Source organism: Sorex araneus, chromosome 1 (genome assembly GCF_027595985.1).
Source record: "Sorex araneus isolate mSorAra2 chromosome 1, mSorAra2.pri, whole genome shotgun sequence".
Classification (NCBI taxonomy): domain Eukaryota; kingdom Metazoa; phylum Chordata; class Mammalia; order Eulipotyphla; family Soricidae; genus Sorex; species Sorex araneus.
In genome coordinates this window covers 439,587,395-439,607,899 of record NC_073302.1, presented here as the reverse complement: position 1 = coordinate 439,607,899, position 20,505 = coordinate 439,587,395, and the positions used below count along the sequence as shown (strand labels likewise).

The window sequence follows — 20,505 nt, the reverse complement described above, 5'->3', positions numbered from 1 at the left end:
GGGCCAGCTCCACCCCCCTCCCGTGAGGCCCTGAGTGTCTTGTCACTGCTGACCCATACCTGACTGTCCATTGGCCTCTGGAAGATGGCGGCCACCGAGCCACCAGGGGAATAGACTGAGGAATGGCACCTTTCCCACATGGGGTGGCCCAGCACCGGTAACCTAATGTGAAGTCCAGACACATTTCTGCCAAAAGCCGCTGGGTTCTGAGATTTGTTTCTGAGTCTCTGGGATGACAGCCATTAAGCAGCTTGATCAGTAGCCATAGGGGCCGTTCCAGTTCTACTTCTTAATATTAGTTATTTTGTATGGACACGGTAAGAGATTCTTTGAGCTTGTAGGGTGGTTCTTCTGGGGACATCTCACCACAGACTCAACTACAGTGCTCAGGCTGGACTAACCATTCCCAACCCTAGCAGGGTCTGAATCTAGTTATGACTTTTTGGATCATGACAGAATTTGTCCATGACCATGCTCTTAACTTATAGTTAAGTCTTATTGCACTTTGGCCAGGCCCATTTCAATGCCAGGGTAGCTCATGGCTTGCCCTGGGTCCATCTAGTCCCTCACTTGTCTGGTCTCAGTTTTGTTGTACAATATTTTATCCTCTTGCATGAACCAATATATACTATATTTGCCTAAATTTGTTTGATTTTCTTATATTTGCAACTCGAAGGACTATGATACCATGAGTAGTACAACTCATACATAGACCCAAAGTAACTATAAGCAGACACAAAGAGAAGGTACAACTATTTCAGTTTTCTGTGGACCATGAAATAAAAACACAGTTGTTATAATGGCCTAACACAGCATCTATTCTAAAATAATGAAGAGGTAATTTCCAAAATCTCCTATAAAAGTAAGTAGACGGAGCCAGAGCACTAGTACAGTCGGTAGCAAGCTTGCTTGCATTCAACCATCCTGGGTTTGATCCCTGTTACCCCATTTGGTCCCAAGCCCACCAGGAGTGATCCCTGATCAAAGAGCCATGAATGAGCCATAAACACTGCCAGGTATGCCCTTCGAAACTAAAACAAAATCAAAAACAATAAAAGTTGTTGGTGCTAAGATAGGACATTAGGACAAGCCTCTGGATGCTGTCCTGCAAGCAGGAAGCAGAACCAATGCCCCACTTTTACATTAAGTGGGCAAGCTAAAACTTGTGAGTCCGATGACCCGGAGGAGTACATCATGCTCTCATACACCCGCCTAGTCATATGTTATCTTGGCAGTACAAGGCAGCAGTTCCCCCTCTCTTACATATCCTAAATCTGGATTGACCTTCAATTATCAGTATAAGCCTTCTTTTTGCCCTCTGTGTAACCAACCACAAGTATGTGGGAGACATAATCCATAAAGCCTACATGTCCAGTGCCATATTTTCCTCTGACGTTTTTACTCATGAAAACATAGCTTTGACAAATAGCTTTGAAGATCATGTATACCCTGATGTTCCTTTGACAAATGCTCATCCTATAACTGTACTCTCGTTAGTGATTCTTTCTCTATGATGAAGTCATTAGGATGTAATTGATTAGAAAATAGAATAAAAGGAGGCCTCTGGCAGTTGCTCTTTGCCTCGAGCCAGATTGAAACTTGGCCCTCCATGCTCTTTACATTCCTCTTGCATGTCTTGTCTATGTGCCTCCGACAGATTGATCGATCTCTTCATGCTATAGTTTGCAATACAGGTATTAAGTGGCCATCATGTTTGGTCTCTAGTCTACTTTCAGCACACATCTCCCATTCTGAGCAGGTCCTCCAAGCATCCTTTGCTTGGTGGTCCCTTCTCTATCTCAGCTGTCTTTTCCTCCAGCATGTGAGGTAGGCTTCCAAGCTGTAGAGCAATCCTCCTGGCCCATATCTCTACTATCCTTGGGTGTTAGTGTCCCATTATGTTACCCTATATCCTACAAATGAGTGCAGTCCTTCTATATTGGTCCCTCTCTTTCTGACTCATTTCATTTAGCATGATACTCTCTATGTTAATCCTCCTATATGCAAATGGTTGAATAATTTTTAAAGGGATTTTTAAAAATTTTTTAATTTTATTTTTTTCATAATTTAATTTATTTTTAAATTAGTGAGTCACCGTAAGGGTACAGCTACAGATATACACATTTTTGAGGTTGTGTTTCCCTCATACAATGTTCAAGAACCCATCCCTCCACCAGTGTCCATTCTCCACCACCAATGAACCCAAGTATCCCTCCCACCCCCCAATCCCAATCCCCCCGCCCCACCCCACCTCTGTGGCAAGGCATAACAATTTGTTCTCTCTCTCTTCTTTTGGGTGTTGTGGTTTGCAATAAGGGTATTGAGTGGCCATTGTGTTCACCCTCTAGTCTACTTTCAGCACTCATCTCCCTTCCCGCTCTGGAATTTCCAATCACATTTTACTTGGTGTTCCCTTCTCTATCTGGGTTGCCTTTCCCCCAGCATGTGAGACCAGCTTCCAAGCTATGAAGCCAACCTCCTATTATTATATACTACTATTCTTGGGTGTTAGTTTCCTACTCTGTTATTTTATATTCCACAGATGAGTGCAATCTTTCTATGCCTGTCCGTTAGCATGATACATTCCATGTTGATCCACTTATATGCAAAGTTCATGACTTCATCTTTCTAACAGCTGCATAGTATTCCATTGTATAGATGTACCAGCGTTTCTTTAACCAGTCATCTGTTCTTGGGCACTTGGGTTTTTTCCAGATTCTGGCTATTGTAAACAGTGCCACGATGAACATAAAAGTGCAGATGTCATTTCGACTATACTTTTTTGTTTCTCCAGACGTAGGTATTGCTGGATCAAATGGAAGCTCCTGAGCTGTTGTTTTTCTGAGAAATAGTGTATGGTTCCTTGGAGTTTGAGTGCGAGTTTAGCCGAACAAAATATTCTTGGTGAGGCATTCATTTCGTTGAGTTTTTTCACTATGTCCCACCATTGTCTTCGAGCTTGGAGGGTTTCCTCCCATAGGTCTGCTGTAAATCTAAGGGGTGCTACTTTGTATGTGATTTCCTTCTTTACCTTGCTGCTTGCAGTATTGCATCCCTATCCACAGGCCCTGTCATTCTGACTATGATATGCCTTAGAGTCTTTTTATTCGGGTCTCTTTTTGCTGATACTCTTCGGGATCCTTGGATCTGGATGCCTGCCTTCTCCAGCTCTGGGAATTTCTTGGCAATGATGTCTTTAACTGTGTTTTTTTCACTGGGGTTACTTCCCTGAGCTTCTGGTCCTCCAATGATTCTTATGTTGTACCTCTTGAGGTCATCCCCTAGGACTCTGGTTTTCTCTAGAGCCATTTTGAGGTCTTTTGCCATTACTTGTTGTTTTCTGTAAGCTTTTTGCAGCTCATCTTCAAGCTCACTGATTCTGTCTTTGGCTGTAGCCATTTTACTGTTGAGGGCTCCTACTGAGATTTTTAATTTATCTACTGATTCCTTAATTTGTGTGACTTCTGTTTGTAGCTTTGAAATCTCTGCTCTCATTTCTTCCTGCATTTTCTTGGTGGACTGTTCCAATACTTCATTTATATTCTCCTTTATTTTATTGGGTGTCTGTTCCATGGTTGCTTGGAGTACATAGACTCTCCTCAAGATTTCCTCTCTGAATTCTTTATCTGAGAGGTTGTATACGTGGCTAGCCCCTGTTCAGGTTTCTGGGATCTTTTCTTCATCCTCTCTTCATGGAGGGGATTTTCGCTGTTTCTTCATATTGTTAGGAAAGTATCAAGTTGGATCCTTCTAATTGTCTATCCCTATTCCCTCTTGCTGCAGGGGGGTGGTGCTCTGCCTGTGCTAAATTGATGATGGTAGCCTTGTTCCTATTCCAGAATTGTTCCTTATTCTCCGACACTCCTCCAGATTTATGTGGGGCCTCTAGTGAAGGGTTTAAGGCTATGCTCTACTTAAGAAGGTTTTGTGCAAATTCTATTGTTCACTGAGAGTTATTGAGAAGCTAGTATAAGCTAGTGTACTATTTGACATAGAGTGAGATGGCCAGTGTGTTTTTCAGAAAAAAAGGTTATACAGATTATGCTTAATTAAAAGAATAATAACTGCATCTGAGTGGCCACCACTCCAGCAGGAGGCCAAGCCCCTTTGGAGACCACACCCCCAGATAACCAGGCCATGCCCCCTTAGCCTCTTGGGACTCTGGGATGCCTGGGACCTAGGAAAGCCAGGTTGGCGGGTCCCTGCAGGATAGGGGCGCCTTTAGAGGATGAGCAGGGAGGCGTGGCGACCGAAAGTGGGGTGGGGGGGTCGGGTTCCAGGGAAAGCCGGGAGTGCAGGTCCCCAGTGAGAGCCATTTGCAGGGCCAGTGTGTGGGGTTCAGGATCCGCTGATTGCCACCAGGATAGGGGCGACTTTAGAAAGCTAGCAGGGAGACGTGGAGATAGAAAGCGGGGTGGGGGTTAAATTGATTTTTTTAAATTTATTTTTTCATTAGTGAGTCACAGTGAGGGTACAATTACAGATTCACACATTTTTGTTCTTTTTATTCCCTCATACAATGTTTGAGAGCCCATCCCTCCACCAGTATCCATTCTCCACCACCAATGAACCCAGTATCCCTCCCACCCCCCCAGTCCCATCCCCCCACCCCACCCTGCCTCTGTGGCTGGGCATTCCAATTTGATGTCTCTCTTTCCTTTTGGGTGTTGTGGTTTGAGATAGGGGTATTGAGTTGTCATTCTGTTCAGTCCCTATTTTTTTTTAATATATCTTATTTTGAGGCATGTAAACAGTGCCTTTGAAATAATTAAGTGGATCTTATGCTTCTTACTCAGGTCAAATTTTACTTTTGTTTTGTTGTTTTGTTTCTTTGGGGCCACACCTGGAATAATACACAAGGCTTATGACTGGTTCTGCACTCAGGGATCACTCCTGTTGGGGCTCGGATGGCCATGTGAGCACCAAGGATCAAACCCAGGGCTGGCCACATGCAAGGCAAATGCCCTACATTCTGAACTATGTCTCTGCCCCACAGGTCAAGTATTTCTTATCCTCTCGCTTCTTCCTATACAGTCTTATCAAAGAATTGCTTTTAACCCTTCATGAAACATCAGGAATATAGAGATATATGCACACCTTCTTTGTCATTTTCCCACAAATTTATTATCTGTGATTTAGAGATACCAAGCAATAAAATAATGCCTCTATAAGGATCCATTTATGTATGGATCATTTATTTATTTAGTTTTTTTGACCCCACATGGTGGTGCTCAGAGCTTACTCCTGACTCTGCGCTACTGGAGGGACTCAAGAAACTCTATGGGGTACCAGGGATCAAATCCAGGTCTAGCAAATATAAGGCAAGTCTTACCCCTTTCTTTCTTTCTTTCTTTCTTTCTTTCTTTCTTTCTTTCTTTCTTTCTTTCTTTCTTTCTTTCTTTCTTTCTTTCTTTCTTTCTTTCTTTCTTTCTTTCTTTCCTTCTCTCTCTCTTTCTTTCTCTCTTTCTTTCTTTCTTTCTTCCTTCCTTCCTTCCTTCCTTCCTTTCTTTCTCTCTCTTTCTTTCTCTTTCTCTCTCTCTCTTTCTTTCTCTTTCTCTTTCTTTCTCTTCCTTCCTTCCCTCCTTCGTTTATCTCTTTCTTTCTTTCTTTCTTTCTTTCTTTCTTTCTTTCTTTCTTTCTTTCTTTCTTTCTTTCTTTCTTTCTTTCTTCCTTCCTTTCTTCTTTTCTTTCTTTCTTCCTTTCTTCTTTTCTTTTTTATGTTGGGGGAGGTCACATCCGGCAATGCACAGGGGTTACTCCTGGCTCATGCCATCAGGAATTTCTCCTGGTGGTGCTCAGGGGACCATATGGGATGCTGGGAATCTAACTCAGATCTGCTGCATGCAAGGCAAATACCTTACCAACTGTGCTATCGCTTCAGCCCCCAGAGCTTAGTTTCTTAAGCAGGGGTAAGGGTGGGGGACAATGAGAAAGTAAATAATGAGAGAAATGGGGGGGGATTTGGGCAATTTATGAAAGGTATAGTGCAGTAATATTGTACATCTAGAGCATAAAAATAACACTATTGTGAACTATGTCACCCCAGTAACACTTCTTTTGATAATTATAAAATTTAGTCAATTGAACAATATTCTTCTTCATTACCTTATATTAACACTAAGTGTACAAACAAAAGGTAGATTTCTCATATTGAAAGAAAAAATAGACATTATCATGGAAATATATCTATTACTAAAGCAATCTGTAAATTCATACAAAAATGTGTCAGCTGAGCATTAATATGTAATTTACTTATCTGAAGTTTTAATTATTATTGTAGTTTAAACATTTTTATTGCCATTTTTGTTAAATTTGTGTTACAAGTTTCACATTTTTTAGTTGATACCGTTCCAAATATAATAATTTATATGATGATTAAAGCCACAAAGACCAAATAGCATGCTTCTCACTCTAAATCTTAAAAACATGCTCATGAGAATCATATAGAAAGATACAAATAATCAGGAATCTAATTATTTTATTGGTGGAATAGACTACAGAAACTCGGGGGCAAAGACAAGCTCACAAGAATTTGCTGGACAAAAGGAAATCTTAATCCTAAAGAGAGATTGATTACCACAAAAGTCAAAATACCACAAAACACCACAAAACTCAAAATTTCTTATAAATGTGCTTGTTTTATTTTTCTCTGAAAAGTGCAATACATGTATTTGTTTCAATTATGGTTAAAAACATTGGGCATAGAGTACAGGAAAGTACATTTAAATAAAAATGCTATTTTGTACATGAAAATTACATCTTCAGTTCTTTTCTTGCTAAAATCTCATCCTCATCCTGATTCCCATAAGCTTAGAGTTTCCCCCATCGGTTCTTTTTGCTTTCTTTTTCAATATATGTTTTAAATAAGGTGCTGTGATTTGCAATACTGTTCATGACAGTTGCATGCATACAGCACTCCAACACCACACCCACCACAAGACGTCCCAAAAGTCCCTCCCATCCGAACAATAGTACCCTCCCAATAGTACCCTCCACTAACGTCCCAATAGTTCCTCCCATCTGCCCCTTTTCCCCTGCACTTCCCTTCTAGACACATAACCATACACAGTAAGGGAGCAACAAAAGACCAAAGGCAACAGAACTGAAGAGTTGATCCACAAAACTCTCTTTTCTCTTCTCTGTAAGGTCACTGTCCTTGATATTTTTGTGTTACCACCTGAGTTATCACAAACATTTTAATCCTGCTTCTTGTCATCTTCCTTGCTTTATTTTCCTGATCTTAATATCATGTTTTCAGCTTATTTTCTTCCTTTACCAAGCAAGCAAATAGAAGACGTTCTTTCTGGATACTTTACTGGGGTGTGAGTTAGCTCCATGACATGACACTGTCATGTCACAATTTTCCCGGTGTCCTTCTCAGTTGCAAGAATCAGACCCATTCCATGATTATACACACAAATGTTTAATCTTCAGAGCATCTTCAGTACACATTATCTGAAGATCCACCAGTACCAAATCAATCACATAGAAAATTAAAATAACCCACAAATATTTGCTCACATCCCTGAATGCCTATTTGATCGATCATAGAGAAACAAAGAACAAAATTTTTCAAGTATTTTCTAATAAAGATCATAAATCAATAAACAATAATTTTATGAGCATGAAATATAAGTGGTATCAAATCCATGCATGGATGGGCATTTGCTTTAAAAGTTCATAGAGTGTTTTACCATGTCAATGAAACGAAGTTTTGTAAGCTGATGCTTTCGCTGGTCACAGTAATGCTTAATATCTGTTGGAAACCAAAGGAAAAGTATTAGACATCTTGTGATTGAAATTTCCCGTGCTCAGACAAATTCAGTACTAGCAATTGGTCTGTACAACACAGTGATTCTTCCATTATTTATTGCCAAGTTGACAGACTGCCCTTGAGTTTTCAGGTAAGGAGGGTGTTTCTTAACTTCTTACAGTACAAAAATTGCTAAAGTGATAGAGAAAGGACATTCCTCAGTAACGTAACTGAAGAGTCAACTTGGAAAGTGTGTTCTCACCTATCTCACACCAAAAAAGCATTTGCTGAAAAGGACATATGCATACCACGACTCACTTTAATACTTGGCACAATAGCTAAGATTGTGTCCTAGGTGCCCTAGGTGTCCAAAGAGTGACAAGTAAATAATGAAGTTGTGCTGTATATATAATGGAATACAATGGAATACTATACAGCTGCAAGAATGAAATAATGCAATACACCAAAACTTGGGTGAAACTGGAGGCTACCAATCTAAATAAAGTGAGTCAGAAGGAGAAAAACAAATGCTGGATGTGCTCACTTATCTGTAGTATATAGAATAACAGGATAAGGAAATGACAGGTTTCAAAGGGGAGATACCTAGATTACCCTGGTCCCTCAATTGTAGAACTGAGAATGATAAGGAAGGATAGAAACTGAAGAGGGAAGTAGAAAGAGGAAGAAAGGAGCCAACAAGGCTAGTGGGCAGGGGCAGTTTGAATATGAGGCAGTTTATCTCAAATTACTGAGAGCAAGTTGTTCTCAGTAAATATCTGAACCACAGAACAACAACAAAGTGAATGAATGAGATCTAAACTACAACCATGAAACTTTAAAATGTGTCTGTCAAGGAGGCAGGCTGGGGATATGAGGGAGATTGGGGACATTGGTAGAAGAAAGTTAATAATGGGCTTGTTGTTGGAAAATTCATGCTTGAAATTCAACTAAAAATAACTTTGAGAATCACAGTGCTTCAATAAAAATCATTTTCAAAATAAGAAATTAAATTTAGGTCTAGAGTGATAGCACAGTGGGTAGGGTGTTTGCTTTGCACTGGAGCGACCCGGGGTTTGATTCCCAGTATCCCATATGGTCCCCTGAGCACAGCCAGGGGAAATTCCTGAGTGCAGAGCCAGGAGTGACATCCGTTCATTGTCAGATGTGACCCAAAAAGCAAAAAAAAAAAAAAGAAATTAACTTTAAAAACACATAAAATAACTTAAAATAATGTAATAAAAATTAAATAAGCAAAAATACAGAAAATTTGAAAAATATAAGTTAAACTATTCCTTATATTTCTTCACATTCAATGTTACCTCATCTAAATTGAAAGGGAATCAGGTAGGAGTAGTACAACTAGCTCAAGGCTGGGAGATACCATCGAATTTTTCAGTGGTCACAAACCTTTGTTGTAGAATTGTAGCTTGCTTTGGGTATAACAAACCCATTGATCAAATTCATCCTGATTTGGGCTGTGGAGGCACTCTCCACTCCCCAGATGTCAATGAATCCCAGCAGCAGAGGGTTTGAGTCAGTAATGTAGTTGTTAGAAACTATGTCACTTTTCATCATTTTCTGTCAATAGGAGATAAAAGAAATTAGAGGAGGTAGAAATAGAAAAACCCTTCAACTTTTCCTTTTTCTTTTTTCAATATCAGAGATTGAACCCAAGGCCACAGACATGAAAATCTTATCTATGCTCTGATGTTGAACAATATCCCCGGTACTTCCCAAACTATTTTTACCATTGATAAATGTAGATGATTTCCATGTAGGCATTTACAATGTCAGAGTTATCTTCTGATGCTCTTGGATAGTGCCCTTGAAGGCTATGGTTTTGATACTCTATCCCTTGGTGCCAACTACCCTCTAACTTTGTATTGGCTGAGGGTCTGATAAGTATCCGGCATTTCCCTGAATTCCAAGGAGACAAAGAGTCTCAGTATCAGAAACCCTCCATGTGAAGATGTCACAAATGTGCAGGTCAGTCCACAGCAATATGAGTCAGGTACTATAGGAGGAGTCTGTGCAGGTGTGACATAAGTAACGAATGAAGCATGATGGGCTTAATCACAGAAACTGCCCTAGGATCAAACCAAATCGCCATCTTCAGTTCAGAAGAAGTGGATAATGCATACTTAAAGAGTAATGAAGGAACTGTAGGTGGTTCCTTACGCCCTTCAGATTCTCACAGCATCAAGTACCACCTAGAATCCCGGTGCCATGCAGAGCCCAGGACACTGGCAGAACTCCATTATCCCTTGGTTTATCAGCCACACTTACATTGCTGACAGTGAAGTTTGCCAGGTAATAACTGTTTTTTCCAATGGTATCTGCAAACAAAAAATAATAGTCATGCAAACCTATGCTCAAAGTTCTATCACTTACTTGTTAGTAGAGGAGGTAGACATGGATTTCTCTCATTTTCTGCACCATTTTTATTCTCTATGGAGTTTCTTCTTGTGAGGGCAGAGTTGGACTTTTCCCCCAGCCTCAGTTTGTACCAAATGTTTGCAATAAGTGTATACAGATCAGCTGTGTGGCAGAACCACCTCATGGCATGTGGTTTCCTAAACAAACTCTTAATTATTTTCTGTCTTGTGATCTAGCACTATCAAAAGCTCCCCTATCACCTCAGAATTTACAGATCCTGCTAGAGCACACATATGTGCACACACAGGGGTGAACACACCACAAATACCAGAGCTGATGTCTTGCTTGGTTTAAGTTGAGAAATATTTAGGCAAATTTAAAATACAATCTTCAAAGTATAAACAAAATTTTCTTTCTCTCTTGTGCTTCATGTAAACCACAGGTTCAGGGAAACAGGAAACTCCATTAAAAGTTCCCTAAACAGAAACTTGTTTCAAACTTTTCCATGCTACGTTCTACACTTGGCGGCTCCCTCTTCCTCACGTGGTTGCTTCTCATCTAATTTGCTGACATAAATCTAAAAGACAGCAGATATCCTCTAGAGCTTTGTTTCCTAAAACAAAGGTGGCAATCCTATCTGGGGTCACATGATTGGATATGGAGTTGCTAAAAATTTGGCAACAGTAAAAAGTTTCTGAACACACAGTGACCAAAAATAATTTCCAAGTCAAACGTGCCACCATAGATATTTGGGGAAGCTCTTACCTGTGGTACATTTCTTGGGTGAAAAAGGGTCATGAGAAAACAAAAATTTAACAAGTGTTACTCTAGAGCTATATTGTCAAAGACAGACAGTAGCCACTCACAAAATTTAAATTAATTAGTATGAAATAATATTGGGCTGGAGAGATAGCTCAGCAGGTAGGGCATTCACCTTGCACGCGGCTGACCCAGGTTCGATTCCTTCATCCCTCTCGGAGAGCCCGGCAAGCTACTGAGAGTATCCCACCCACACGGCAGAGCCTGGCAAGCTATCCATGGCATATTTGATATGCCAAAAACAGTAACAACAAGTCTCACAATGGAGACATTACTGGTGCCCACTCAAGCAAATCGATGAGCAACGGGATGACAGTGACAGTGACAGTGAAACCATATTAAAAACTTAGGTCCCCAGATGCATTAGGTTTGTTTAAATTGCCATTACACAGATATATGTAATGACTATTTTATTTGGCCACAGAGATCTAGAACATTCCCATCATGCTTAGTTCTATTGGATAGCACTTGCTGAAAATAGCAGTGCTTGAGCCAACTAGCTAAAAGTTTGTGAATTCCTTCAAGTTAAAAACACCCACACAAGTGATAGAAGCACAGTTTTCTTTACTGTCACAGTGAACTGTGTCTTTAGGAAATGTGTCCTCCAGCAGAAACCAGACAGAAGAATATCTCAGAGGAGATAAAGAGATTTTCCCTACAACTTCCACACTGCTTACACAGAACACTTGGTCATTCGAAGATAAGCTTTATTAACTCAGAGATATCATGTACGGTATACATCGAACACTTAGAAGTAATATATGGATATTCTCTGTCTAACAATGCTGAGCAATAGTCACCTTAGAAAGGGAAAGGGCAGGCCTATACAATGCTAAGGAACTTTGCCTCTGAGATGCACATGCATCAAAGCAGCCATTACTTACCAATGGTTTGTCCATCATCCCAGAAGAACTTGCCTTCAGCATTCCCTTGATCATCCAAGGCAACCTTGAAGCCCATGAAATTTTGACGACTGCAGGGAAAAAGGAGAGAAATATTAGATAAAAACAAAGTCACAGCAACAAGCCCAGGTTTTTCATGAAAACAAAGAAAAGTCCTTCGTGGTGTAAAGATTGCTACCCAGATTCAGAAGACTTGGGATTTGCTTCTGATTCTTGTCTCCTTTAGCTATAGAATTTCAGGTCTGAAATGTGGTAATTAATCAATCAACTGATCAATGGAGATTTTTTTCCTCTAAGGCTACACAAGCCTACAAGAAAGGAACAGTATCTCATTGGATTTCTTTGTGTGTGTGTGTGTGTGAGTTAAAGATTTTATTGAATCTGCCACATCATGTTTTGAAATTAGTCCATAAGTTTACATAAGAAGCAAAAAGAAAGCCTGGTTCTTCATTATCTCAAACTAATTACAAATATTTGCATCTGTATTACTTATCAATTTTATTTCCCATGAGTTGAATTTATTTCTGGAATATTTTTTTTAATTTTATTGAATCACTGATAGTTTCTTTCTCCATTGTGACAAAAATTCTGATATTGAGATTTTTCTTTGTTCATGCCTAATTTCCTAAACATGCATGTTGTAAGTTCTGTTTCTACATAAACTAAGTTGTTCCAATTTTTGTTTATTTTGTTGGATATTGGGCAACACCCAGCGGTGTTGAGGGTTTACTCCTGGTTCTGTGCTCAGACAATACTCCTTGCAAGATTTAGTGGACCATGTGTGGTGCCAGGGAGAGAACCCAGGTCTACCACTTGCCAGGCAAGTACCCTATTCACTGTATTGTCATATTGGCCCTTAAGTTCTTCCACTTTAACTGAATTTTCACACTCACCTGAAAAGTTTCACAAATTTCAGTGTATAGTTAAATTATTAGCTAAAATTATCAAAACTTACTGTAACATTCTGAGTTCATCATTTAACCTCTTGTAGCCTCTTTGTCCATCAGCAAAATGTAAATAATTTTTATTATAATAGAAAACACTAATTTCTACTGTTGGTATGGACCAAAGTTGATCCACAGATATGAAAGAATTGAAAATTGCTGATTGAAATCACAGATGTTATTTTCTCGTTTTTGCTAAGAAAAAATAATCTATAAATAGAACCTCCATTTTTAGTACAGCTCTAAAAACAGAGCATGCATTCGTCTGATTTGATACTATTATTATTTCAGAGACTTAGGTCTAGAAATTTAAAAGGGATCCCAGCCTCAGGCATAAGTTGTAAGAAAGTTTGTACGCTTTTTGATAATAGCTTTCTTAGTAAAGAGTCCATTAAGATCCAAGATTTTCTAACATAAGCATAAATCACCATTGCCCCTGTATAATTTTTCAAGTGCATAAAACTATTTCTAACTATTCTCTCATCTACATAGATCTGATGTACTCCTCAATAATAATGGACTGTGGAGGAGGGATTATTGTCACTTTGATGATGAACATGGGGTTGGAACATTGATTTTGAAGAGTTGTGAAACTGTATTCCCAAAACAAGACAGTCTTTTAAAAACACAATGGTACCTTAATTGAAAAAAATTGACATGTAGGAAAACCCATAGTGCTGCAGAGATAATATAGGGACTAAGGCACTCTCCCTTCATCTTTCTAACTCTGGCTCAATGCTCAATAATGCATATGGTCCCTTGATCATCACCAAGGGTTATGTCTGAGTACTGAGCTTGGTATAGCCCTGAACATATTCGGGTGTTGCTCAAAACACCACCAGCCCCTCCACTCTCCCCCACAAAGAAAACTCATAATTACTTGTCAAAAAAATTGCCTATAGAGAGCAAACAAGCAAAACAACCAAAATGCTTAAAGCCCTTTGGAGCCTGAGGGTAAAGTTTCCAGATGACTGGGTTTCAGCATGATCTGAGCTTAGTGACATGCAATGAGTGACTGGTCAGTCACTCACCTGAAGTGTGTGTTTTGTGCAGGCAGTTGCCAGGGCAGAATGTAGCCTCCACGGACATGCAGATTAATGTGGTTGAGAGGGGCTGGCAAGTTCTTCATTACACCCCTTGCTTGAATGTCCTCACCCTGCAGACCAGAGGGAAAGAGATGAAGGTAAGAACATGCCTCTCTGAACCGGAAATCCCCATGCATCTTGTCACTCTACAGAACTTGCTGCCCTTCCTGACCTTTCACACACCCTCAACTACACTCTTCACACTTACCCAGCTGCTCCACAAACTGCTGCTCTGTCCAGCACCAGGTCAGGATCCCTTCTCACAGGAGAGGGGGGTTATTCACTTTTTGATGGGCTCTGATATACACCTCACAAGATATTTTTTCCTTCTCTTTCACCTTGATTCATCTTTCTCCCTCAATTTCCACTTCTACTGACTAAAGAAACACCTGACACATACTTGACAGGAAAGACCTTAGTGCATGGTCTTGTTTTATGAATCTTTCCCATCAACTCACTCTGTCTTCCTTCATGTTCAATATATTTTTGGTCGGTCACACCCAGCTATACTTGGGGCTTCCACCTGGCACCAGTCTCAGGGATCACTTCTGGAAGTGCTCAGGGGACCATATGTGGTGCTAGGGTCAAACTCAGATCAGGAGTATGCAAGGCAAGTGCAGTGCTTTACCAGCTGTACTAGGTCTTTTGATAAGAAGCTGGGCTGGAGCGATAGAACAGCAGGTAGAATGTTTGCCTTACACATGGCCAACTGGGGTTCGATTCCTCTGTCCCTCTCGGAGAGCCTAGCAATCTACTGAGAGTATCCCGCCCACATGGCAGAGCCTGGCAAGCTACCCATGGTGTATTTGATATTCTAAAAACAGCAACAACAAGTCTCACAAAGGAGAGATTACTGGTGCCCACTCAAGCAAATCAATGAAAATGGGGACGACAGAGCTACAGTTCTACAGTGCTACTAGGTCTTCAGCCCCAAGCTATAATATCTTTCCTCCTGTGCAACAGGAATCAGTGGTCTCTGCTCTAATGGCATAAACTTTAATTCTCAAGAAAACATTCTTCCAATTTTCTCAAATTTGAGCACTATGGAAATCTCTGCAAGATAATCCTCTGTCTTTAGATAATTCTCTGGGACTGTGCAGTGTTTTGAGAATGTTTACTATTGTTCCTCCAGTAGATGCAGTAACATCTTCCCCACCCCAAGCCGTCCTGTCTCCGTTCATGCCAGTGTTCCTTGGTAGGCAAAATCCCCCACTTAAAGATGGTCATTTCATAATTATTGAGTAACTCTACCATAATACAGTTTCACTTTTGATTCCTGTTCATTTAGACACCAACGTCTACAGTCTATAGGATTAACAAATCCCAGTCCCAAAATTCTGCGCTTTTTCAGTTTTCTTTTTGGTGGCATGAAGAATTGCATTATATGATCTCTAAGGAAATTTCGTTCTAAAATCTCAGACATTTTCCTCTGTTGATTGTCCTTCCTTCAAGTGAAACCCAAATGTAAAGCTAGGCAGTTATCTTTTTATTAAATTCTTTATTTCTCTCAATTCCACTATATATTGTGGCTAAATATGATCATCTTAAACTTTTTAATTATTTAATTTACAGAACCTAAGAAGTCACAAACATGTTTACTTTCCTTCAAATATTTTGTGATCAATCAATTTCAATAATCTCTGCTAAAATATACACAAAGATATGATATGTTTATCATGTCAATACTACTCTAAAACAAGCAGTAGTAAATATAGGGAATGATAACCTAAAAGGCAAAGTATAGAGAATTTTTAATTAACTGCATAGCTATTATGATTGAAAGCACTATTTTAAAACTCCAACATATGTTCTATGCCATAACCAAGAAAATAACCACAAGGAAAACACTTAATTCATATACACAGTCTACTCTTAATGTCATAAAAATTATTAATGAAGAAGACAAATTGGATTAGTTCTATGCCTCCTCCTTTTAAATGAAGGCTACAATCCACTAAAATTACTTAATACCTTACATGATGAAATAAGAGAGGCTGAACATACTCTGTAAAGAAAAAACTCTGGTGTATAGGAATTGGGCTGGAGCGATAGCACAGCGGGTAGGGTGTTTGCCTTGCAAGAGGCTGACCAGGGTTGGATTCCTCCACCTCTCTCTGAGAGCCCGGCAAGTTACCGAGAGTATCTCGCCCTCACGGCAGAGCGTCGCAAGCTCCCCGTGGCATATTTGCTATGCCAAAAACAGTAACAAGTCTCATAGTGGAGACGTTACTGGTGCCCTCTCAGGCAAATTGATGAGCAATGGAATGACAGTAATATAGTAATACAGTGAGCAAAAATAGATTTCATTGCAAGTATGTTCACCAAGAACAACTGGGACAGGCAAAGCACTCTATAAAAAGTAATTAACTGAATCAGAGGGTAGTTGTATTATTTTCTTCAAGATCCCCAGTTCTAGTCTTCATACTGACTATAGCTACTTACATTCCCACCTGCAGTTTGCTGGGCATTTCTTCCCTCCACCTGGCGATGACTTTTTCTTTTAATCATTTTTTTATGGTCACTCTTAAGGTAGGAAGTGGTACATCTTGACATCTTGTTGTTCAAAAATGACTAATCTTGCTTTCCATCTTCTACTGTTTGACCTTCTGCATGTTTGGATTTTTATTGGTGAAGGTACTTTCACTTTCCTAGTAGAACTTTTCAACAATACTCAACTCCCCCAAAGGTTTTTTATTTTTAACCTAGTTTGCCTGCATTCCACAATATTTTTAGATAATTGCTCAATTTCTTTCACATGATCACATATATTTCAGCAATGAATTCCATCAGTTTGTTTATTCTCTGTTGCAGGGATTAATAAGCTTTGAATGCCAAGGGCCATATAAGAAGCACTAAAGGGGGCTGGAGTGATAGCACAGCGGGTAGGGCGTTTGCCTTGCATGCGGTCGACCCGGGTTAGATTCCCAGCATCCCATATGGTCCCCTGAGCACCGCCAGGAGTAATTCCTGAGTGCATGAGCCAGGAATAACCCCTTGTGCATCACCAGGTGTGACCCAAAAAGCAAAAAAAAAAAAAAAAAAGAGAAGAAGCACTAAGTTTAAAAATGTGCTCCAGATAATTTCTGATGTAACCAAAGAACTCTGTTGTTGTATTGGGAACACAGTTACTGTTGATAATTCAAAAAATGCCCATGATGTATTCCAATAAAACTTTATTTACAAGACCAAATGCCAGTCAGATTTGACACTGGAGTGTATTTGACTGCTCTAAAGGAGAAAAAAATTCATGGATCTCCTGGCTTTTTACTAGCGATCCTTCTTGGCTGGGTTCAGGAGAATATATGGGGTGTTGAGGGTGGAAACTAGAGCATCCTCATGCAAGTCAAGCTCCCTACCCGCTGCACGTCTCTCCAGTTCCTATTCTGCGAGAATTTTATCTGACATCTGAGCACACTCCTGTTTTCCCAGGTTGCACACACAATCAGAAAAACTTACCGTGTGGTAATCATACCAGCGGGCATCAGGAAAATATGCATGGACACTTCTGACATTCTAAAATTAAACACAAAGGCATGGACAGTGGGCTGTGTTGGTTATCCAGAACAGAGTAATCAATTTGCATAAAAGATGGGTCAAAGAGTAATGACAACTGTCTCAGAGCTCTAGAAGTCAATAATACTGGGGGAGACTCACCCTGCTTTCTCCTTCTCTAATGGAAAAAAATATCTCCCTAACTGTAAATGGCATTTCCATAAAATCTATTGGGACATAGACTTGACAGAAATCATTATACTTGCTTTTAGACTTATCCTGTGCCCCCTAAAGGTAAAACTTGAGGCTGGGTTTAAGGCAACCCAGGTTTTATGGTGTTTATGATGTCAGGACTTTACAGTACCAGACAGATAGTTGACACATTGAGGTGCTTGCCTTGGATATGCTCAACAATAGTTCAAAATATGATACCACATACTGGTTTCAAAACAAGTCCCAAGAAATTATTCCTGAGCAAAGAGCCAAGAGTAAGCCCTGAGCATCACAGAGTATGACCCACAGTCAAGAATACACACAAAACATACTTCAGAAATTATTGGTAATGCAATAAATTTTGGATGGATATAATTAACTATCATTGTAGTTAGAAATACAATCACCACCAAAGTAAAGGAGCGGGTATCCCAAATCCTCTGACAGCAGGAAGAGAAGTACTAGCTAATAACAAGACTATATGCACTGGTGCAGAGAAAACCCTGATCAAAGTTTTGTTTTTATGATGGTAGATGATGGCAACAAATTCTTCACAGTTCTACACCCACATGACCCATACTGCTAATTTCAATTAATAAAGAGATGATTGTGCTTTTAAACATAGAAGGTTTCTCTATTTCCCTTCTGGATTGTCCAATCAGCCAGAATTTGTCGCACTGATTTAAAAGTTGGGTTTGCAAAGGACCAGAACATCTAGTGAAGGACTCAGCTCTGAGGGAGAGGAGGGGACACAGTAGAATAAGGATCCCTACCAGAACAGTTCTTCTTGCCCTATTCACCTGCCTCGGGATCTCTTTACTTGCCAGAGGACTTCATACTCACAGGTTCCAGAACTGGGCTGACCAGGAAAGCTGGACCCAGCAGGAACTGACTGTCTATGTCCCAAGTTTTCCGGTCTGACACAAACCTGGAAAGAGAAGACAAGTTACCACTATTAGGGTCCTCCAGCAGAACCCCAACCCAAGACCATAAAGAAATCCCTCCTGTTTAGACTTGACTGCCTATTACTATACTATCCATTACTTTCTGACCAGACACATTACTCACTATCCATAAGGCACGCTTTGCAGCACTAGAAATGGCTGGATTTATGTATGTTATCACCATAGAATCTCCACGTTCCTCAACCTGGACACATTTCAAGTGCAAATATGGTCTTCATCCATACAGCTTTCCCTAAATGCCTTCTTTCATGACCTGAGATGACCTGAGCTGCCACAAAAAGAAAAATAGGCAGATACCCTGATGTAAAAACTAGAAAGAGAATATTCTGTGCTATAAGTTATTCTTTCAGAGAAAAAAATTAATTTAATCTAGCCTTTTATGTAAGACCCAAGGCATGATTGAAAGAGTGCTGAAAGAGTGGAGAAGCATGGGCTGTGCCCAGAAAGCCATGACAAAGGCAATCACAGTTTCCTTCTGATGTGAAAGCATTGTTTTCTTAACGGAACCACAAAGAATGCAAGTGTCATTGGGGCCCCAGTGAGATACTCACTCATGGAGTAGAGGTCGCACAACAGTACTGCCCTCTGTGTTGGCCTGGTACATCAGGGTATAGAGATATGGCAACAAGGTGTATCTGGTATTCAGGACACTTCTGGAGAGATCCTCAAAATTTTTATCCCAAGACACAGGATCTTGCCTCTGAAAAAGTAACAAAGTACTAACATTGGTGGGATGAGGTGGATTAAGTGTGTGGACAAGGGGGGAGGGGGAGGGATTTAAGAAGGTCATTAATTACATTTCGAAATGATGATGATACACAACTAAGCTAAGGATAATTATAGATAAGACAGAATATTTTTAATAGACCAAAGTAATACTTTTACTGAAACTATCCAAAGATAGCTAATAAACTGTCCACACATAGAAAACAGAAAGAATAACATTTAAAAAATGACAATTTCCAGAAGTGGTATTGCGGGGTCATATGGAAGCTCAATTTCTAGTTTTTGAAGGACTGTCCATATTGTTTTCAGGAAAGGCTGGACCAGTCGGCATTCTCACCAACAGTGAAGGAGCGTCCCATTTTCCCCACATCCATGCCAGCACTGGTTGCTTTTGTTCTTTTGAAAATGTGCCAGTTTCTGTAGTGTGATATGGTATCTCATTGTTTTGATTTGCATCTCCCTGATGACTAGCGATGTGGAACATTTTTTCACGTGCATTTTGGATATATTACCACTTCTGGGAATATATCCAGAGGATGCAAAACAGCACAGTAGAAATGACATCTGTACCTATAAATTCATTGCAGCACTGTTCACAATAGCCAAAATATGGAAACAACCCGAGTGCCCTAAAACAGATGACTGGTTAAAGAAACTTTGGTACATCTAAGCAATGGAATACTATGCGGCTCCTAGGAGAGATGAAGTCATGAAATTTGCTTATAAATGGATAAACATGGAGAGTATCATGCTAAGTGAAATGAGTCAGAAAGAGAGGGACAGACATAGAGGGACTTCACTCATTTGTGGAGTATAAAATAACATCACATGAGGCTGATACCCAAGGACAGTAGATACAAGGGCCTGGGGGATTGCCCCATAGCTGGAAGACTGCTTCATGAGCGGAGGGGAGAAGGCAGATGGAATAGAGAAGGATCACTAAGAAAATGATGGCTGGAGGAACCAGTTGGGATGGGAGAGGCATACTGAAAGTAGATAATGGACCAAACATGATGACCTCTCAGTGTCTGTGTGGGAGGCTATAATGCCCAAAAGTAGAGAGAGAGTATGGGGAATATTGTCTGCCATAGAGGCAGGGGGAGGGTGGGAAAAGGGATGTACACCCAGGATATTTGTGGTGGGGAGTGTGCACTGGTGAAGGGATGGGTGTTAGATCATTGTGATATTGTAACCCAAACATGAAAGCTTGTAACTATCTAACAGTGATTC

The 20,505-nt window shown here is 40.1% G+C and overlaps 1 protein-coding gene across 1 annotated transcript in view; it reads right to left on the bottom strand.

The window, feature by feature from the left end:
• Positions 1-7,678: 7,678 nt before the first annotated feature.
• LOC129402573 (maltase-glucoamylase-like) overlaps positions 7,679-20,505 on the bottom strand; it is a 92,178-nt gene continuing 79,351 nt past the window's right edge. Inside the window, 8 exon segments of the mRNA XM_055129608.1 lie at positions 7,679-7,756; positions 9,161-9,331; positions 10,040-10,089; positions 11,833-11,921; positions 13,826-13,950; positions 17,336-17,392; positions 18,428-18,512; positions 19,101-19,249. Of these exon segments, the coding sequence (XP_054985583.1) occupies positions 7,679-7,756; positions 9,161-9,331; positions 10,040-10,089; positions 11,833-11,921; positions 13,826-13,950; positions 17,336-17,392; positions 18,428-18,512; positions 19,101-19,249 (804 nt within the window).